The 21,466-nt window shown below is 42.4% G+C and overlaps 1 protein-coding gene across 2 annotated transcripts in view; it reads right to left on the bottom strand.

Annotated features, from left to right (window-relative positions):
• The window catches only part of fdxr (ferredoxin reductase), a 29,324-nt gene that overhangs the window by 2,929 nt on the left and 4,929 nt on the right, over nucleotides 1-21,466 (bottom strand). The window contains exons 4-11 of one of the 2 annotated variants that reach the window (XM_049013298.1): nucleotides 14,330-14,425; nucleotides 13,939-14,061; nucleotides 13,691-13,804; nucleotides 13,303-13,404; nucleotides 12,040-12,147; nucleotides 9,715-9,799; nucleotides 1,096-1,280; nucleotides 608-779 (exon numbers count right to left, since the gene is read on the bottom strand). In XM_049013298.1, the coding sequence (XP_048869255.1) occupies nucleotides 608-779; nucleotides 1,096-1,280; nucleotides 9,715-9,799; nucleotides 12,040-12,147; nucleotides 13,303-13,404; nucleotides 13,691-13,804; nucleotides 13,939-14,061; nucleotides 14,330-14,425 (985 nt within the window). The remainder of the gene's footprint in view (nucleotides 1-607; nucleotides 780-1,095; nucleotides 1,281-9,714; nucleotides 9,800-12,039; nucleotides 12,148-13,302; nucleotides 13,405-13,690; nucleotides 13,805-13,938; nucleotides 14,062-14,329; nucleotides 14,426-21,466) is intronic. The other variant, XM_049013299.1, reaches the window with a different exon arrangement.

Here is a 21,466-nt window from a genome sequence, read left to right as displayed (position 1 = left end):
TATGTAGAGTTGTATACTGTTGCAGTTGTTTTACGCACATTTTGCATTTATTTAATATACTGCACTGTGAATATGAACTCGTGATCCAAGACTTTCACTCACTAGTTAACCCAATCTACTAATGTGGCAATAAAAATGATTACATTTGACCTTTATCCATATCATGAATAATGGAAACTCCTTTTTTATAAGAAGGCTTCACAGAAGGGTAGCACATTGGCAAGAACAGTGACCTGAACGCAAATCAGGAATTTCAGTTTCACATGAATGCACATAATGGCAGCGAAAACAGATTCTTCTCTGTTCAGCTAACAAAACATAGAAGACGAATACGTAGGCTATGACTACAACAGACTGTTGGCTCATTGTGGGCAGATTACACCAGGGAAAATCCAGAGAAAATCAAGCTGACAAGGCCTCTTCCCTCCGCCATGTGAGCAAAGGTCTACAACTGGAAAAGGGGGATTGTTCTCTTGACACAGCCACAATGCTAAGCTGTGAAAAACCGTATTAGGTTCCAAACTACAGGATACAATGCCGCTTATTGTCGGCCATGCTCATTTGCATATTGTTTTCAAGGAGGGAAAATACGACCGTGGCCTCTCACCAGCTCCAGGCCGCACTCTTCCCACCGTGTTGGGAATTACGGCTTTATGCTGGTCAAAAGGCACAACGGGGTCGATGCACAGGCTCCGGTAGCCAATGCTGCTGATGACCATTCCGCACTTCAGCTCCTCCACCTCCCCTGTCGGCACTGCCCGTGCCCCTTCGTGTGAGCCCTTGTCATAGGAGAGTAGCATGTATGCGACTGGTAGAAATCACAGTCAATGAAACGGTCGTAAAACGGAGGTCACAGACGGAGACACACATGCACCACGATCGTCTATGACGTGTCAATACAAGTGCCTTGGTCCTAGTACCATCTAAAAAAATTATTTTGATTCAAATATTAAATATATCAAACAATCTAATTCTTGTCCGGATTCCTTTAGACTTTGGTCAAGTGTTTTACGTAATAATTTTTGATTGTTCTTTTCAAACGATAGGTGTTTAAAGGCCTCGCACATCTCTGGGAATCAGGCTGATTTCGCTCACCTCCAGCACGTTCACGGCCAGTCGAATCCCAGCGGCGCTCGTCAAGTCATCAGCGGGCAGAATCTCTAGGGGGCTACGCAGGAAGCGGAAGCCCCACTGACGGGGAGCTCCCACCTGCCCGGATGTACCCCCCTGTGCCGCCTTAAGCAGGAGCTCCGTCAGCCGCTTTCTTGGCCTGGACAGGTCTGAATTAGCACAGAGAGACAGACAACGGTGTTGTATGTAGTTGTTGCAAAAAAATGTAAATAAAAAAAAAAAATCTTTAAAAAAAGCATCCATCAACTCATACCATGCAAGTCACACCAAAGGTCACTCCATGCGGCAGCGGACGCTCACTCCCACTGAGGGATGCCCAGAGATCCCTAAACCAGCTGGGAGACATAATCTTTCCATGGTATCCTGAATTTTGCTTGGGGACTCCACTCAGTGAGTTGACAATCAAGTGACACCCCTGTGAGATGTGAGACCTTCTAAGTGCTAATACAACTACAACCAAGAAACAAATCTACCTGACAATCTCACGTTCATTCGAACTACGTTTCAGGAACAAGATCCTGACTCCTTCATTAAGGGCAGAGTCTCCCCGCTTACTTGAAGGAAGTGATTCGGCTCGGCTCCAGAGGACAAAAATATTGGACGGCCCAGCTGTGAAAGACAAAAATTAACATCTGCAAATAGCAGAACTCTCAACAACAGGTCACAGGGCCATTGTCCTTGGATCTTAGAACATCCGGTGTTGAACCCAGACACCTGACCTGTTCAAGTATTCTCAAACTGACCCCACTGTTGCTAAAACAACAGAGCTAAACAAATCAGGCTTGTGATGCTTCTACTTAACTCGGCACCTCCAGGCACAACCGAATTTTCATATCCTTTCTATTAAAAATCAGAAAGAGGAATGCTTGTAAGACACAATGTTTTCGGAGCCATTACCCACGCTAAATAAACCAAAACACGGTACTTTTATGGCACTAAATCAGCTTCATTGGATGATGACATGTTTTTAATACATGTGACCTAAATATCACAGTTATAAACATTGCAACAGAAGTCAGTCATGCTTGGTTGACTGCCAATAAATAATAAGTAATATATCTCAGTTATAAAAGAAGTCTGCCAACCAGCACTTTGATATGTTAAACAGGGTTGCACGATATATCATTTCGGCATCGTCATCGCGATGTACGCACGTGCAATAGTCACATCGCAGGACGTGCAGTGTCAAGTAACGCAAATTAACTGAAGCGGCGTGGACGACGCTTTTGGTGTTTTTGCTAAACGAACAAATGTCGCACTCTTCTTATTCTTAAACAATCCTCAAAAGTCTGTCTATTATAATTTAGGTCAATTTAAAGGATTTTGGATATGGAGCCGACACGCAGCTCTGCACGCGCAGCTAACAAACATGCCGATCACAGAATGAACCACCAATCACAAACACTCTTGATCAACTTGCTCCCTCTAGTCATCATTTTACTACAGCGTGAAAAATGAAGATTTTGTTGCAAAAAGAAAGGCTGCGTGGAATTGTTCCGGCTACAGGATGCATGACGTCAACCAAAAACAGGTCATTTGTCACAGTGCCTTGCAGCTGCTGCCACAACGGGGGAAACGCAACTAATTTGTTTGATCATTTAAATCGGCACCACAAAGCCCTGTATGATGAATGCAAAGCAAAATCTGACTGCCGTCCAAAGCAAAAAACTATTTCAGGTGCCTTTGCTAGTATTACCATATGATTAAGGTTCCAAATGACACAGGGAAATAACCAATATGAAAACTTTCCATCTTGCAAAAGACATGGTACCAATTAACACAGTCAGCAAAGAGGGTTTTAAAAACATGATCCGGTCGCTTGACAAGTGTTATATTATACCTTCAAGGAGCTACTTTTTCACAACTTGCCACCTTGTAGCTGTAAGGAAATGCAAGGCAGAAGCTGAAATGGAACTTTCAGCGGGACGATATTATGCACCTATAATGGATTTGTGGTCTAGCCGGACAACGGAGCCCTACGTAAACCTGACTGTCCACTTTATTAATGGCGACTTTCACTAATTAGATAATTTTTTTTAAATCCTACTATCACAATTATAGGATCACACATGCACATATCACAGAGCTTAAATTCCAGGTGGCCTGATACAAGGCCTACCCTGGTACGAGAGGTACTCGCTGGCCTAGGCATCAAAAGGAGGTTCGTGACCCCACACATACAAACACACTTAAACACACAGATAACAAGGGAGGCCAGCACTCCAGGACCTACAGACAGTAGAGTGGACCTCAAGGACAGGGGTCCCTCGACTTGGCACACAACGCCCTCCCCAGACATCCTGCCTTACATACCACTCACCCAACAGACCAACACCCTTATGTATGGGTCCTAACTTTCAGAGATTCTTTTTCTTTGTTTGACAAACTTTCTCTTCCACATTCCTTGGTGGCCCTTACTGATCTTGGTGGCCGTTAGCAAGCTTTTTGTGTTCTACCATCCTATATTAACAGGATTGAATTAAGGTGTACATTATCCATTCTGGGGAGAAGATCAATTGGGACACCAAGCAAAATATGTTGCTGCCAGATGTGCAATTTAAATTGGTATGACCACAGACTAACGGCCATGCCTATCTAAGGGTAAGATGTGCTGTTGGAATGTGAATATGTCATGTAATGTCTGTATAAAGTGTAACATCTGTTGAAATGCAACCCAAAACACCTATACCGTATACTGATGTGAGTCAGTAACATACATGATATAAGTAATTGTTCATTAATTAATACAGATGGTAGGAGGTGTGAACCGCTAGGCTGGTATGGCATGTTTGGTATCAAACTGATGGAAAGTCACTGCTGATGGTCAGTTACCATGAAAGTGGATATATCAAAAGTTACACCAGGTTGACGATAATCATCAATAAAGGGGGAATCAGTCTGGTCATAAATCCCTGCAAACGCAGCGCCTCCCTGAGTGCCATCACCCATCAGCTCATCAGCATCTGCAACCAACTGCCAAGAGCCCCCCCCCCCCACTCTGAAACCAGGTAAACCAACTTCCGCTTATTCTAGCAACCTAAGCTGTTCTGTTAACCTGCTATATGACTTTCAGATCATGTTTCCACAAAATGTGCTTGTTTTGCAGAACAGTATTTGCCTTTTAAGGTTACTCATTTAAATCTAGTCATTGCGCTTCCATAATTACATTGTTTGTGTCTATTCCGTTATTTCATGTTTATTGGTTAGGTGTAATGTCTGTCTTATGTTAGTTGTAGGAATAAATGCATGTGTTTTACACAACTTCAGCCTCCGTCATTGAGTGCTCATAATAGTCTCTGCCTCTGTGCGATCTGGCTACTACGCTCTGAAACCTCAAACTCGCCTGAAATATCGCGAGATTCTCTCTCATCGGCCGTGAGGGGAGCTTCGCTACCGATCGTTTACATTACCTGGTGACGCAGCTCACTGAGCGAGCCTTCTAACCTAGATTACCAAGCGATACTGGTTATTAGTGAATCCCATTTAAGTCTCACATTAACAGACTCACAGGGATTCGCAATCGAGTTTGGAGGAGCCTACCATTCGGCATAACAACTCGTTAATAATCAGCATTAAATAATTAATTAAAAGTTAATTCATTTCAAAACATATTGGTGGAGATATTAAAATTTACCTGAGATAATAATTCCTACACAATATATATCGCATGAAGAATAAATATTGCAATGTGATTTTTCTCCCAATATCATGCAGCCCTAATGTGAAGTCTATCTTAGGAGGGGCGCAGGGTAGGGGACACCCTGGATGGGATGCCAGTCTGTCACAGGGCAGGAGGGACACCCTTGGCGGCGATGCCAGTCTGTCACAGGGCAGGGGGGACACCCTGGACGGGATGCCAGCCTGTCACAGGGCAGGAGGCAGGGGGGACACCCTGGACGGGATGCCAGTCTGTCACAGGGCAGGAGGCAGGGGGGACACCCTGGATGGGATGCCAGTCTGTCACAGGGCAGGAGGCAGGGGACACCCTGGACGGGATGCCAGTCCGTCAAAGGGCACATTTATACATCTCTGGAAAAAATTAGGAGACCACAGCAAAATTTTCAGTTTCACTCATTTCTCAATTTATGGGTATGCATCTGTGTAAAACAAATATCCATCCATCCATTTTCCAAACCGCTTATCCTACTGGGTCACGGGGGGTCCGGAGCCTATCCCGGAAGCAATGGGCACGAGGCAGGAAACAACCCAGGATGGGGGGCCAGCCCATCGCAGGGCACATTCACACACCATTCACTTACACAGGTACACCTATGGGCAATTTAGTAACTCCAATTAGCCTCAGCATGTTTTGGACACCCGGGTGGTAAGTTGGATCCGACGGAGGGGGAAGATGCCGGATAGACCTGGTAGACCCAAATGCATTGGGAGGGTGTGCTGGGAGCACCTGCTGAAGTCCCTGTCTGAGAGATCTTCTTGCACCTCCAGCAGAACTACTTCTCCATCCCGAGGGAGTCAGGCGGCATGGAGCCTGACTGGGCCATGTTCTGGGACTCCATAGCTGAGACGGGGGTGCGGAACTGTGGTCGTAAGGTTGTTGGTGCCTGTCGCGATGGCAATTCTGGAAGCCAGCGTTGGACACCAGTGCTAAGGGGAGCTGTCAGAATAAAGGAGGAGGCTTTCTGAGCTTGATTAGCTTGTGGGACACCTGCAGCAGCTGACAGGTACCGGCAGGCCAAGCGGAATGTGGCTGCGGCACTTACAGTGGCAAAACTCTGTGAGGGAGGAGTTTGGAGAGGTCATGGAGAAGGACTTTCGGTTGGGCTTTGGTTTAAAATATTTTGGCAAACCGTCAGGAAAAGCAGGGCGTCACCCAAGATGTTTACAACAGGGATGGAAAAATTTTGACCTTACTTGCAGATACATAGTTAGGCACTGAAAAGAATATTTTGAGGATCTCCTGAAGCCCACTGATAACACCTTCCTTGGAGGAAGGAAAGCTGGAAGACTCAGGGGGCACTTGCCCATCGCTAGGTCCCTGAAATAGTCAACAAACTCTTCGGAGGTAAAGCTCTAAATTGACCCTGAGTTCTTGAAAACTCTTAATGTGTCTGGGCTAACTTGGCTGATATGCCTCTTCAACACTGTGTGGACGTCGGGGACAGTGCCTCTGGATTGGCAGACTGGGGTGGTGGTCCCACTCAAGAAAGAGGACTAAAAACAGAGGGATCACGTTCCTCAGCCTCCTTGGTAAGGTCTATGGTGAGGTACTGGAGTGCAGGGTGATGTACGCTGGACCAGCTCTTTACCCTCACAAGGTTCATGGGAGTTTGCTGACTGGTCTACACGTGAAGAAGGCATAACATCTCCTTCGGGGGCTCCTGTTGGGGCTGCTCCAGGATCATGGCTTACGGGGTCCAGTGCTGTGGGCCATCAGGTCTCGTTGCCAGCAGCAAATCAAACTTGTTTCCAGTGGGTGTTGGACTCCACTAGGATCATTTGGCACCACAACAAAGTACCTCATAATAAAACAGTGTCCGCAATTCAACCATTTCAGAAAAAACAAGTGCAATGCAGTGCATTGTTACCTACAAAACTGTTCCACAGTTGATTTAATTGGGGAGCCCTTGGCAGTCGGTAGCACTGTCGTCTCACACTTACAGGGTTACGTATTTGAATCCCACTCTAACTCTGCATGTATGAAGTCTGCATCACAAAGCTTATTTTCCCCCCAGCTGAATATTATTCCTCAATCTCAGTTTCTTAAAAACCATGTTTTTTTTCCAGTACTGTATGAAAGTAAAGGACAAATTGTCAAACACAAAAAAATACTCGCACCCATAGTCACCAAAGGGTCCTTTCACAATGTCAGAATTGGACGCTGTGTTAAGAAACCATTTCCTCCTTATACATAAACAAAGATGGTACTAGAGCTCTGTGCATCACAAATCAAATGATGGAAGTACTGCTGAGTGAGATTCTGGTTATTGACATTCACCGCAAAACTAGACGGTAGAGGCAAAAATTTTAAAAATAAAATAATTCAAAAGAAAAACATGCAGTGGCCAGAAGCAAATAACTAAAAACAATAAGATATTAGTTCTTTATAGGGCCTAACAAATCTTTTTAAATCAATAAATCAATTCGGTGTGACAAACTTCTACATTATTGGGTGTTATGTAAATTACCTCAAACTAAATCAGTTATCAAAACACACCCAGTGCAGGTCTGCAGTAATTTTTCATGCAGCTTATCATTTTGCACTCCCTCACCAGGGCTGAATATCGAAAAAAGGCGCCAGTTCCTATACAATAGCATGTACCAGACCGCACTGCAACGCAGATTTTGGCGCCTCATTTCAGTGCCACTTAAATGCCCAAGCCTTCGATTGAAATATTTACCCTCTGTTGCTCAGGCAACAGCAGCATCACTGCATCTCACACGCCATCACTAGTTACACTTGCTCTGATGTCAGTAGATGCTTACCATTAACTAGTATCTACCTTAAACAGTTAAAATGCCTAAATCTAAACGGTCTGAAGTGTAGCTCTATTTCACGCTAAAGGATTCTGACACCAGGACGTTGCTATGCATATCTGTTAAGTGTTTTGTATTTATTTATATATTTAACTCCTGTATACCAACACTATACGCACAAAAGTTTTGGGACACCAGTCCATTACAACTACAGGAACTTTTATGACATCCCATTCTAAATCCATAGGCATCAATATTAAGTTGGTCCCCCCTTTGTAGCTATAACAGCTGCCACACTTCTGGGAAGGCTTTAAACAAGATTTCGGGGTGTGTCTATGAGAATTTTTGTCCTTTCATTCAGAAGGTCAGGCATTGATGTGGGACATAAAGGTCTGGCTCGAAATCTCCATTCTAGTTCATCCCAAAGGTGTCTGATGTGGTTGAGGTCAGGGCCCTGTGCAGGCCAGTCAAGTTCTTCCACACCAAACTCACCCAACCTGTCTTTATAGACCTTCATTTGTGCACTGTGGCACAGTCATGATGGAACAGAAAAGGGCCTTCCTTCCCCAAACTGTTCCCACAAAGTTGGAAGCATAGAATTATCCAAAATGTTTTGGTATGTTGAAGCATTAAGTTCCCTTCACTGGAACAATGGGACCGAGCCCAACCCCTGAAAAGCAGATGCATAATATTATCAGATGCATAATATTATCCCCCCTACACCAAACTTTACAGCTGGCAAAATGGAGTCAGGCAGGTAATGTTCTTCAGGTATCCGCCAAACCTAGACTCATCCATGAAACTGCCAGAGAACCACGAATCTTCGCTCAACAGAACACGTTTCTGCTGTTCCAGAGTCCAGTGGCGGCGTGCTTTACACCACTCCATCTGATACTTGGCACTGTGCTTGGTGACGTCAGGCTTGCATGCAGCTGCTCGGTCATGGAGGCCCATTCCATGAGGCTCCTGGGACACAGGTTCTGTGCCGAGGTTAATGCCAGAGGAAGTTTGGATCTCTGTAGTTCTTGGGTCAACAGAGCGTTGGCGACTTTTACACACTATGTGCCTGGGAGCTCGGCGACTCCGCTCTGTCACTTTCACTGTTCCGACACTTCATGGCTGAGTTTCTGTTGTTCCTAAATGCTTCCACTTTGCAAAAATACCACTTACATTTAACTGGAATATCTATCACAAAAGGTATTTCACGACCTGACTTGCTGCATAGGTGCCATCTTGTGACAATTGCTGGAATTCACTGAGCTCTTCCAAATGACTCATTCTTTCACAAGTGTTTGTAAACCTGACTGCATGGCTAGGTGCTTGATTTTATACACTTGTGGCAATGAACCAGAATACCAGATTTCAATGAATAAGAGGTGGGTCCCAATTCTTTTCATTCTTTTCCACATAGTGCACCACAGATTGCTAGTGACTTGGCCATCATGTTTACAGCTTTCCTCGTGTCACAAGCTTCACCATGGAGGCTGTACCCAGGGTATGTGAGGAATTTTTCACGCCTAACAATTTACTACTAAAAATATGACAAAAATGAATCAGCCCTTAAAAAAAAAAGAAAGTTACATTGTATTGATCGGTTCTATGCCTCCACATCCTTGCCTATAAAAACTATGACAATAAAGAGGAAGTATACGTATGGAAGATGTGTGCAGATATGTTAAACACTGCTTGTCATTGGGCTTTATGAAAACAATAATATTGCAACATTTTATCAAAATTAAAAGAGTCTTGGGCTGCTTGGTTTATGTCAGCAACCTTTGCTTTCTGCTTTTTCTTTACTTTGAACGACTGGTTGAGGCAACATCTCGGCACCAGCACCGTTTTAAAAGTATCGTTTTAGTATCAGTATTGGAAAAAATCCAAACAATACCCAACCCTACACTGTCTGGAAAAAAGTACCAATTTGTATTTTTGAGGGTACAATTGCTACTGGGGCTGTACCCTCATGGTTCTGCCAACAGAACCCTAGATGTAGGCAAATGTACCTTTTAAGGTATAGAAATGGACTCATTGGGGGTACTTTATTTTTGTATGTACCTTGGGGTACAAAACTGTACCAGGCCTGCACCCTTCTTTTTTTCTGACACTGAAGTGTTTACACCCGGTAACTTTCCCCTGTCCCAGGCTCACCTTTTAGCACACTAGCAACTCCCTCAAAGTCAGCAGTCACCATATCTGCCATGGTACCTGGAAGGTTGACCATCTCCCTGAGTTCCTGAAACAAACAATACAAACAATGACACAATAAAACCATCCAGGTGCTCTGCATATGACTAGCAGACTTTCTGTACGAACACATTTTTGCAGGCTCACAGTAGTCGCCTATGATGAATAAACATATCCTATTCCAAATCCCACCTCTGCATCTAAAAGTACCACTACCAAATGTTATTCCCCTTGCAAAATAAATATTGCGGCACCATTAACATTTGGAAATACACGTTTCTGAGTCATTCAGCTCAATGAAGGAAATGGTCATGAAACGAAAGACACATAGAATTACCGGATTCTGCCCATAAGCTTAACACACTTTCCATTGATGTAATGAACAGCAACTGAGAGACTGAGCCATATTTTACATTAAATATATATATATATATATATATATATATTTACTGGATAGTATGAATTATCCACCATTGCTATTTTACTGCAAGAATGAGGTGTTTTTCCTTCCATGCACCGTTTACTGGACAAAAAAGCATTCATAGCTAGAGAATTCAATTTGGGTGTAAACTGACCACAAGACTGCATGGCATTCTGCAAAGTTCAGGCAATGTAATCCGTGGGTTGAACTCGGACATGGAATCTCATGATGTGAGATCATGAGTTTTTCCCCATTATAATCACATTAATCTGTGATGCACTGTTACCCAGGATAATCACAAAGAAAGGAGCGTTTCACTGATGGCCACATGGCAGTAAGGGGTGAGTGGTGGAAAAGGCAAAAGTCAATGGTAAGAATTCCAGGGATGGAACTTTTGCTACCAGCCTTTTAAAAATATACTAGCCTAGATAAATTGTTACTAGCCCTCAATGCCATTTTCAAAGTAACAAGCAATCAACTGCCATGAGATCTTACAAAAATATATTTCCAAGTAAAACTGTTACTTTCAGTGTGCGGAGATTTGAACCCAGGTCCCAGAGGTGTAAGGCAACAGTGCTAACCACTGCACCACCATGCCACGAATCAAGATGTCTATCAGAATTTACCTGGTGTTGATCCTTGATCTATACTAATCGTTCTCTTTTGAAAATGATGAATTAGGGCTGTCAAACGATTTATTATTTAATCGCGATCAATTCCACACTTGGCATGATTAATTGCATATATAATCATGTTGCAATACGACTAAAAGAAGATGTTATAATTTGAATACTGATTATAGAAATTTACTTCAAACAGAAGTGTCAAAATAAAAAATGCATAAATCAGCTTCCCCACCAGACACTTACTGAATATTTTGAATTGAGATGTTTTTTTTATTCTGTACAACTTTGCCAACAAGGACGAAATATAACCAAGGAAGGAATACTACAATCTCTATTAAAAATTTTGGTTCAAACTTTTCTCCCTTTTGTGTATCAAAATACTGCAGGTAGTAAAGCAATCAAAGAAATAATCTTAGAGCACTATAAGCACTATGACTATGGTGTTGTATGGAACTGAGAGATCTGTTGTTAAAACATCTGAGCAAACACACCATTGGAGTGCTCTTCTGGATTTACTCGGGACATCAGTCATTGCTGCATGAATCTCTGTGTGGGTACCTTACTGCTGTTCTCAGTACACATTCACAGATGCTCTCTTGCATGTAAATACCCCCTTATCCAAATCCAATCTGACTTAAGCCAAATCTCACAGATCTTCCACAAACGGAAAAAGTACCTTGTGAGATCCGGTTTGTCAAAGCACTGGCAAGACATTGCACAGACCTGCACGACATTTTTTCACGCCAGTCTCAAGAACAAGTGTCAGGTTAGATTAAGAATAATAAAAAAACTTTCTGTTCTTTTGTTTTGCAACCGTCCCCTTTTGAGTTTGCCGACTGGGGGAGAGTTGAAACCTGTAATTTCACTACATGGCTACGTGCCACTTCCTAATCAGTCACGTGAATTTTTCCACTGCTAAACCTTACAATTTTCTCGTTCCAGCCCATCCCCCTGTCACAGGAGCTCAGCTCACTGCGGCACCTAGAAGGCACCTTGTCATCTTGACCCTTCTTGGAATAAGTTCGTGGCAGATTAGAATAAAAGGAAAACAAATCACCCACGTCAGACAAATACCTCTTCATCTTACGAGTTAAACTTGCCTAAATGAGATGGTACGCAGTCAATAAATACCATGTCCATGGTAAAAAGTGAATTTGGATCAAGATGTCCATCAGAATTTGATCGATGTTGACCCCCTGATCTGTACTAAGAATGGACTGATCTTTAAGGTAGCAGACTGACCTTTATGGTACAGGCCACTTGGAGGGGTCCTCGCCGGCCCACAATGAGGACTCTTTGCACTCGACTTCCTGCAAGGGCCTCGAGGGAGGGCTGTGTGATATCTGTCTTCTGCAGAGAGGCCAGACGACAACATACTCAAACAGGCTCAGACAAGCGTAACAAACAAATTCCCCTCCGGCAGCTGTAAACCCAGTGATAGCAAGGGCGCTCTTCAGAATCAGGACCAGGATCAGATTTATTGGCCAGGTATGCTCACAAACACACACAGGGAATTTGTCCCCAGTTGTCAACGGCAACAGTCAAGATAATGGTTACATACACTTTTTTTTATATATATATATATATATATATATATATATATATATATATATATATATATATATATATATATATAAACTATGTGGTAACTACAAAAAAGTATAAGTATGTCAGTGTAAGGAAAGGCATAAATGAACCATGTAAAGTAAGATACAAATCAGTGCAGTATTTTCAACAGTGAGGCGATGCGATGCGATGCGATGCGTGGTAGTGCAGGGGTGGGAGTGGAGGCTGAGATAGGGCAGCTAGGGCAGCTATTCGTGGGAGTAATGTCATGTGGAAAGAAGCTGTTCTTGTGCCAGTTTGTTTTGGCACAAAGTGATGTGCAGTGTCTGCCAGAAATGAGAAGTTTAACGAGGTAGTCGTTCAGATATTAGGGGCCTGTGACATCCCTGCCCATGTCCTGACATGGGAGTGTGGGCAGTTTAATTTAGCAAACAAGATCCAGAAACACCACCTGACGTCATTTTGATTATTGTAAACAACGGAAAATCTTAAGCAACTTCCGTATGAGGAGGAAACTGGAGAATAAACCATTAAGTAATAGTCTATAGTCTGTGTGAAAGCAGCAGGATTGGCGTTAGTTAGAACATTCCATTGGAATAAACAACTTAAAGAAAGGCCATGTTTTTCAAATGATGTTTTGTAATCTGCAAGAGTAAACACATCAAATATAATGTGTAGCAGTACAAATCATATAACCACAAATGAAACATTGCTACATATTAAAATTGCAAAAAACATTAAAAGGAGGTCAACATTCCCTGTGGGATGCAAAAAATATTCAAAATGTCAGGAAAGGTTACTGCTCCCCTCCAGTTTAAGAAGAATTGAAAACTCCTAAGATGTTATTCTCCTTACACAGAAACATCGTCCCTGAACATGCCATTAACCTACCTTGATGTTTATCTATTCTACCACCCCACTGGAAGCTAGTGGTCTGACCTTCAGAATGTCCAGAGGTGAAAGCAGTATCCTGGCAACATCCAGTGCCACATTCCCTTGGCCCAGAACCACTGCAGTCTCACTGCTCAGGTCTGGTCTTAACTGGAGGCAAGCAGAACAGCAACATTCAATACAAAAGAGAAAGCTAAACTGAACCAAATAGAAACGAAGTTTAAACAACCAAGTTAAAACAAATGAAAGATTACAGAAACTTCAGAATGCTTCATTGTTCATGGTTCTTATTCAGGAAAGGAAGCACGGCAAGGGGTAGGATAAGGCACAATAGATAATTACTACCCAATCTGTAAATAAACAAGGGGCAGGTACTTGGACTGAAGACTTCTTATGCAATTAAATGTAGATGGACAGCTATAGTACTTGAGCTCACTTCTTTGTTGCCAGGGAGACCATTATACCAGCCAACAAAGTCTTTGGCAGAATAAACTCCTCGTAGATCTTCACCCGGAATGCCGAGATGTCGATTCCCCTCCGCGCCATAGCTCTGTGCTCACACACACACACACACACACACACAAAAAACAAGACCTCTGGGAGGGAAGCTCACAAAAACACGCCATCGAAGCACACCGGCGACACTGGGACCACCTGCGCGTGGAAACAATGAGCAAACCTCACCAGGACCACAGCATGATATGCCTGCCGCAGCTCCGCCACGCTCACATCTTTCCCTACGCTGACGTTACCAAAGAAGTTGCAGCGCTCATGCAGGGCAGTCTGGGTGAAGGTGTTGATGACATTCTGAAAAGGAGAGTAGTGGATTGCGTTGGAAATCCAGCCACTTCACCAGACTGGTGAATTAGGCTTAATCCCATGCCTGCATTTTGCTGGGGGTAAAAACTAGCCTAGCAGTCAGGTAATATGAACGTCTGCATAACTACTTCTGTTTTGTACTACAATATTTATCCTAAAACCGTAAAATAAATGATTAAGTAATTTTACAATGGGATGAAGAATGAATTTCATTTTCAAAATGACCTAAAATAAAGGGTAAGTGCTGTGTAGTGACCTTGACTTCCGGATGGTCAGGTGCAACCCCAAACCGTACCAGGCCGAAGGGGACAGGGAGGCGCTCGAATAAATCCACCCGTATATCCAGGTGGCTCTGCAGAGAGGGGACAAAAAGCACCATGTAAAGAACCAAGCCTTTCCTTAATGGTAACCCCCATGACAGAGAAATTTACGATCGCTCTCTCATCAAGTATATACAGATATTATATATCTGTCATTTTATATATATCTTTCGCCAAAATAAGATAGATTCTTCCCTGAAAGCTTTAAGGGCTTTAATGAACATTGTAATCATCGGTTGAAGCCACCCCTTTTTACACATTAAATTAAATAAAGCGACTACCGTGGTCAGTGAACATTCACATACATACAACGGTAATAAATAAAATTCATTATCAGACCGATGCGCGCATTTACAATCAAATGTCATACACCTGACAATGCACACCGAAGTGAGTGAGATTTCTGAAGCAGAATGTACAAAAATGTTAAAAATGTACACTTTATAAAGGATAAAAGACATGAAAGGCTGAAATGGAGTCATAAGCACAGTCACAGGCTACCGTGATTTTCAATTAGCAGCCATTATGCTTAAGAAACAGGTCACTGCAATGGAGCTCAGTTGCTAAACAAGAAGTATCACTTTAAGCGGAATGTCAAAAATCCCGAAGCAGTGTGATTATGCAGTTAACGACGGGGATTGCACAGTGTGGATTGCTATTAAACTGAGATGATGACACAATTTCATATCCCAACTTTATTTACTTACAATCCAAATAAGATATTTGTCAAGTACTTACATGATATTAAAAAGTTATTTTAAGTCACTAGACAGCTTATCTTCAAACAGCAGACAACTAGATTACTCTGGAAAAACCCACAAGGGAACATGCTGTTGCCTCACACCTCTGGGACTCGGGTTCAAGTCTCCGCCTGGGTCACATGTGTGTGGAGTTTGCATGTTCTCCCCCTGTCGTCGTGGGGTTTTCTCTGGGTACTCTGGTTTCCCCCCACAGTCTAAAAATATGCTGAGGCTAATTGGAGTTGCTACATTGCCCATAGGTGTGCAGGTAGTATATTGGGCTGTGATTGTGTTGTACTGCAGTGTCATGTATAGTGTTCAATGTTATGTGTTGTAAATTGTGTGTGTTTGTGTGTGTCCACAACTTGCCGTTATAGTCAGGACAGTCATCAGAGTGGGCAGAGCATGTTGGTGTGTAAGGTAGTGTTTTCAGGGAGGTGTTAGTTCCATCAGAGCGCTGAAAGTAAGAGAGCACCCCATTTCATCTGAACATCTAAACAACATGCAATTCCTTAATGCAATTGTAAACAAACTCCACATCTTTCAGTGCTGTTTGGGAAATTGTTTTAAATTGCATGCCCTCATTATGTTACGCGAATGAGCTCTGGGTATCATGGTGCAAAGCCATTACAAGGGGGCTCCCCATCCAGTGCTCTGCACTTTCATGCTCGGTGCTTCCCAAAGTTGCCATGGGACCATGCACTGAAGAATGTTATCATCCATGAGATTAAATGCTGTTCTTTTGGTCAAAATATGCAAAGATAAAAGAGCATTCTAAGACCTGCGAGATCAGATTATGGATAAATGGTACAGGAAGGTCTTGGAAACCAATGGCCAAGACCAATAACCTGTAAGAAATTCTAGAGAAAGGGCTGTTGTGCCTCTGTCTGCGAAAAACTCCCATCCCAGTCTACAGGGTTCATCCACTGACCCGTGAGAACTTCCGGAGGTGGTTCACTGGCCATTATTTGTTCGTGAATGACATAATGCTTTATTATTAGGGGAAATTACCTTAACCATAATGAAACTAACAATAGCTAACAGGACAATCACGGTGATGCAATAAACCTGGCAGAAACAAAGCCATTTCCTGCACGGCAGCATTCTCCGCTGTCGCTGTTCTTATTCAGTTTCGATTGTGTCATTCGGAAAATGATACATTTACAGCATATTTGGGTCATTGACTTGTGAAATCAGTTGACTTCATGGACGGTGGCAGCATCCGAGGCTATTTCCTAAAGGCCAGTGTTCTGCCATTCTTTGCCGACTTGCTGGAATTTGCTACCATAGCAGACATCTTCAGTTATATCTGTCCGTCTTTGTTACTTTTCCAAAATATCCTACCTATAGTCTTGGATGAACATTTGTATAATCATTTATGCTATCAAAATAATTGTCCTGTACTTTAAATGGAGATGCAATCAGAAACAGTTACTTTTTTCAGTGTGGCAACAGTTGTTTTACATGTAGATTTATGCTGCGAAAATCCTACTTATAGTTTTCAGTAGGGTAGTAGTTTTTTTTTTAATTTTTTTTATGTAATTCCAGGGTAAGAATATCATGTCAAACAAGTGTAGTTCCAGGCTAAACAGAAGCTGTTTAAATTGTGTTAGCTGTTATTAAAATCAAATATTTTGACTTTAATTAAAACAAAGACAATTTTAAGTTGTCTAAATAAGCAAAACATATACACGTGTGCCGTCGAGTTTGATGGTAAAATCTGGTTCCATATTTACAGAATTTGGAAGAATACAAGCAATAAATTAATCACCTGGATGGTTTGTAATATATATAAACATAGACAAAATATGAATATCACCACGTTAAACTGCAAAAGGTAGCAAAAATTTTCAGGCATTTTAAATTGTAATATTGATTTACGCATGTGCTGAAGCTTTTGGGAGCAGTTTCTGTTGGGTAGGAAAAAACGGCAGAACATCTGTTCATACTTCTCCACACGTGGACATGGCCATACACATATGGTGCAATAGACGTAAATGCATTTCATTTGCGGCTGAACGCTTGCAGCATCAAGATTTTGGCTGCATCTGAAATTGCACACTTCAAATCTATATTGTGCAAAAATACTACACAAGACATAGTAGTGTGCCTGAAGAGATAGTGCACATCGCTTAGTGCCAAAGGAAGTTCCTGGATGACATCCCCCATCCGGTCAAAATCCGAAGTGTGCCAAAGCTACACTATTCAAATCTACTCTCAATCTATGTCCAATTGAATTTGTAATATAGTAATTGTAATATTTAGGGGAAAAGTGGTTAGAAAATCATTAAGTCAGAGCATAACTTTAATATACCTAAAAAGATTATTCTATGTGTTGAGCAATTGCTGTATTTTAGCAGTCTTTTACTGTAACATTTTCAAAAAAGTTTATCAGAATGACCCAGTTAGGATCAACTTTCCGTGACAAACTGTATTATGACTTTGTATACATATAGAGAGAGACTAGACATAAATCTTAGTACACAGGATTTTACCTTGTAAACATGGTTACATTGCTTATCAGCACAACAGCCATCTTCAATAACTTTCCTCAGTTCCTGGCATGAGAAAATATCTGACAATGCGATCTCGAGTATGGCTGGTTTTCATTTTAGTTAAATAATAATAATTTAATCTCCAAGATCTGTGGACTGCATAACTAAAGAACCTAGATAGCACATTTAAAAACAAGTAGAAGCAGACATAGTTCCGGGTTTCTATTGCTGGTAGGGCCACAATGGAGGGGGGGGGATTTTGCAGACTTAATAGGTTAACCTTGGGGGTCAAGCTTGTCTGGAGCCAAATCTGTGCAAACCACATAGGTTAAAGGGTCGCACAGAGTTTGAATGTGGTTTAAGTGTGGTCTGGATTTACTGATTTATATTTTACACACAGATAATTCGAACAAGCTATTTTGAGGAAAAAAAGATGCTGGCAGATAATACATTTTTGAGATAAAGCCAAACTCCCCTGGTAAAGAAAATGAACAAGGAAATGTACATGACAAAACGAAGTCCCCAGAAAACTTCAGGCCTCATCATTCTGAAAAGACACCATGCCATTCGGAGACAAACAAAACAACAAGGCAGGCTATTGCAGAGAGAATGCAATATGGCCTATTTGTGTTTAAAACTAAAGCAACAGCTTCCCAGTGTTTTTGCTTCATCATATTGGAAAAAAATCAAGAAATACTTGATCTCCTCTACTCATCATTTATACAGAAATTGGTTACCAACACTGCTTCTTGGGACGATGAGGATCCAGGAAATGTTTGGTGATGGGTCAGTAGTATAAAAAGTAATTACCTGCAACAAACCTTGCAGTATTGCAACATGAAATGTACCGAAACAAAACATCATGACAGTAATACTGTAGTATTATACTAGTAAATACAATACAGGCCGGAAGTCTGGGCCCACCGCCCAATATCTCACAAAATAAATAATGGACTGCTTTTTCAAACTTTTAATACAAGAAAATGTTTAAAAATACTGAAATATAACTGGTTTCGAAGTGTAATATACTATGCATTGTAATTGTAATAAGTGCAATTTACTGAATGCGTGGGCCTGAGTATGTTTTTCATCAAAATAACCACCCCTTGCCTTAATCACAGCAGCAGAGATTCACAGCATCCTTTCCAGAAATTTCTGGAAATAACCTGTTCAAGCTTGCATGTGGAACAGAAGAAAAGACGACACCATCTGACACTGAAGGCCCATTTGCAGAAATCACTAACAGATTAAGCATACAGCTTAAAGCCACAACAATAAGCACTTATACCTCAATACCCATGTCTAAAAGAAAGACTATATTTAAACGAAGGCTATTGGTTCAACTCGTCCCACAGATGAAATTTCATCCATCAAAAAAACCTGCTCCCAGTCCTGAATACTCCAGGGTTTCTGTTGTTTAGTCTATAATAGCTTCTTTTTCTTACTAACACAACAAAGTAATTCTGCAGTCTAGCTGCTCTCAGTCTTTGCTTGACTGTATCAAAGATACATTGACGAGAGGCCAAGAGCTAATCAATGTCTGACATTAGTAAACAGAATTCCAACACAAAGTGAACGTCAATGCACCAAAGCCAGGTCAGATATTTCTTCTCCAAAACCAATAGTTTCAGCCTTTGTGGCTAAATAATGTGTTACTACAAGCTATAACATACTGAAAATAGTCAGTTACATTTGTTTTGAGTACTTCTAATATTTTCTTGTAATAAAAGTCTGATGAAGCAGTGTATTGTTAATTTTTTAGAAAACCCAAGAGGACTTCTGGCCTGTAGTGTTTTCACAAGCAAGGAATAACAAACAAAAGCATAAGAGCTGCATTATCAATCACGCTGTTGTGCCATTTAAAAGCACAAAGAAGCATATTCACTACACTACTGCCGTAGAATCAGCACTAGTGGAACTATTCTGGTCCGCCATCAAGAAGTTTATCTGCAAACATATCATTTCGCAAATTGAGCAAGACAATATTCAGTAAAAGCAGTATGGGCAGTTAATCAGGTTGTGGAATTTCTGGAGAGCAAATAAATTGAAGCTTTTAGCTTATCAACTTTTCTGTGTTCCCATGCAAAAATATTAGGTAATACTTTACATTAAATGCACCTTCATAATGCATTTCTAATACAGTAGTAGAACTTTCATAATCAGCATTTACTGTACGTACTTAGTATGCAAGTGGCATCTTAACATACTTTAACAGTTTTAATATACTTTGATAAACATTATACGATTTTGCTTATAAATTTATATTATAAATTTATTAAGCCGATGATGTGCTCCAGACTAATCTCTTAAGATAGAGATATAAGCATGACATACCATACCATCGCGTGGCGTATAGAGGGTGATACACCGCGTGGAGGCGTATAGAGGGTGATACACCGCGTGGAGGAGTATAGAGGGTGATACACCGCGTGGAGGAGTATAGAGGGTGATACACCGCGTGGAGGAGTATAGAGGGTGATACACCGCGTGGAGGCGTATAGAGGGTGATACACCGCGTGGAGGCGTATAGAGGGTGATACACCGCGTGGAGGCGTATAGAGGGTGATACACCGCGTGGAGGAGTATAGAGGGTGATACACCGCGTGGAGGAGTATAGAGGGTGATACACCGCGTGGAGGCGTATAGAGGGTGATACACCGCGTGGAGGCGTATAGAGGGTGATACACCGCGTGGAGGCGTATAGAGGGTGATACACCGCGTGGAGGCGTATAGAGGGTGATACACCGCGTGGAGGCGTATAGAGGGTGATACACCGCGTGGAGGCGTATAGAGGGTGATACACCGCGTGGAGGCGTATAGAGGGTGATACACCGCGTGGAGGCGTATAGAGGGTAATACACCGCGTGGAGGCGTATAGAGGGTAATACACCGCGTGGAGGAGTATAGAGCGTAATACACCGCGTGTAGGAGTATAGAGGGTAATACACCGCGTGGAGGAGTATAGAGGGTAATACACCGCGTGGAGGAGTATAGAGGGTAATACACCGCGTGGAGGAGTATAGAGGGTAATACACCGCGTGGAGGAGTATAGAGGGTAATACACCGCGTGGAGGCGTATAGAGGGTAATACACCGCGTGGAGGCGTATAGAGGGTAATACACCGCGTGGAGGAGTATAGAGGGTGATACACCGCGTGGAGGAGTATAGAGGGTGATACACCGCGTGGAGGAGTATGTCTCACGGCTTTTACCCCGACGGCCTGCCATGGGGTAAGACATTTGTCATGACTGCGCCTCTTTCTTCCGTTTGCTCCGCTAACCTATGCATCCAACTACTGACCTCCCTTACATCCTCCACAGCTTCCAAGGCCTTTTCAGGCTGCGTCCCATATCCGCTAGGCGGAGTAACGGATCGCAAAGGATTAACAAATCACAAGCTCGATCCCACCCCCAAAAGGCAAGTTTGGAAAAAAGTCATTTTCATCTTCACTGGATGATAGCCGACTCAAACTGTAGATAGCATAATGCATTAGGGTATATTAATGCAATGAAAGGATGATATCTTATTGACCCCCAGTGGGGAAATTCCCCTTACGCCTGCCCCGTCTTGCTCTTCATGTGGCACACACACATATTTAGGTGAGAGCAAGCCTGGCAGTGAAGGGCAACCACCCATGATGGCAACCATGGAGCTGGGGGGTCAAGGGTTCAAGGGCTCATAAATATTCTGCTGTGCTTGAACCGGTGACCTTCCCATCACAGGGACAGAGGGAACTCCCTCCCAATAACTTTGCTTAACATATACGGTCCCTACTTCGTCCACAAGACATTTCATATAAACCATGATGTCAGTGCTACAGCTATATCATAATATGTGG

The sequence above is a fragment of the Brienomyrus brachyistius genome, chromosome 5 (assembly GCF_023856365.1).
Source record: "Brienomyrus brachyistius isolate T26 chromosome 5, BBRACH_0.4, whole genome shotgun sequence".
NCBI classification, from domain to species: Eukaryota; Metazoa; Chordata; class Actinopteri; order Osteoglossiformes; family Mormyridae; genus Brienomyrus; species Brienomyrus brachyistius.
The sequence above is the reverse complement of the archived record's forward strand: the minus strand, read 5'-3'. Positions and strand labels throughout refer to the sequence as shown.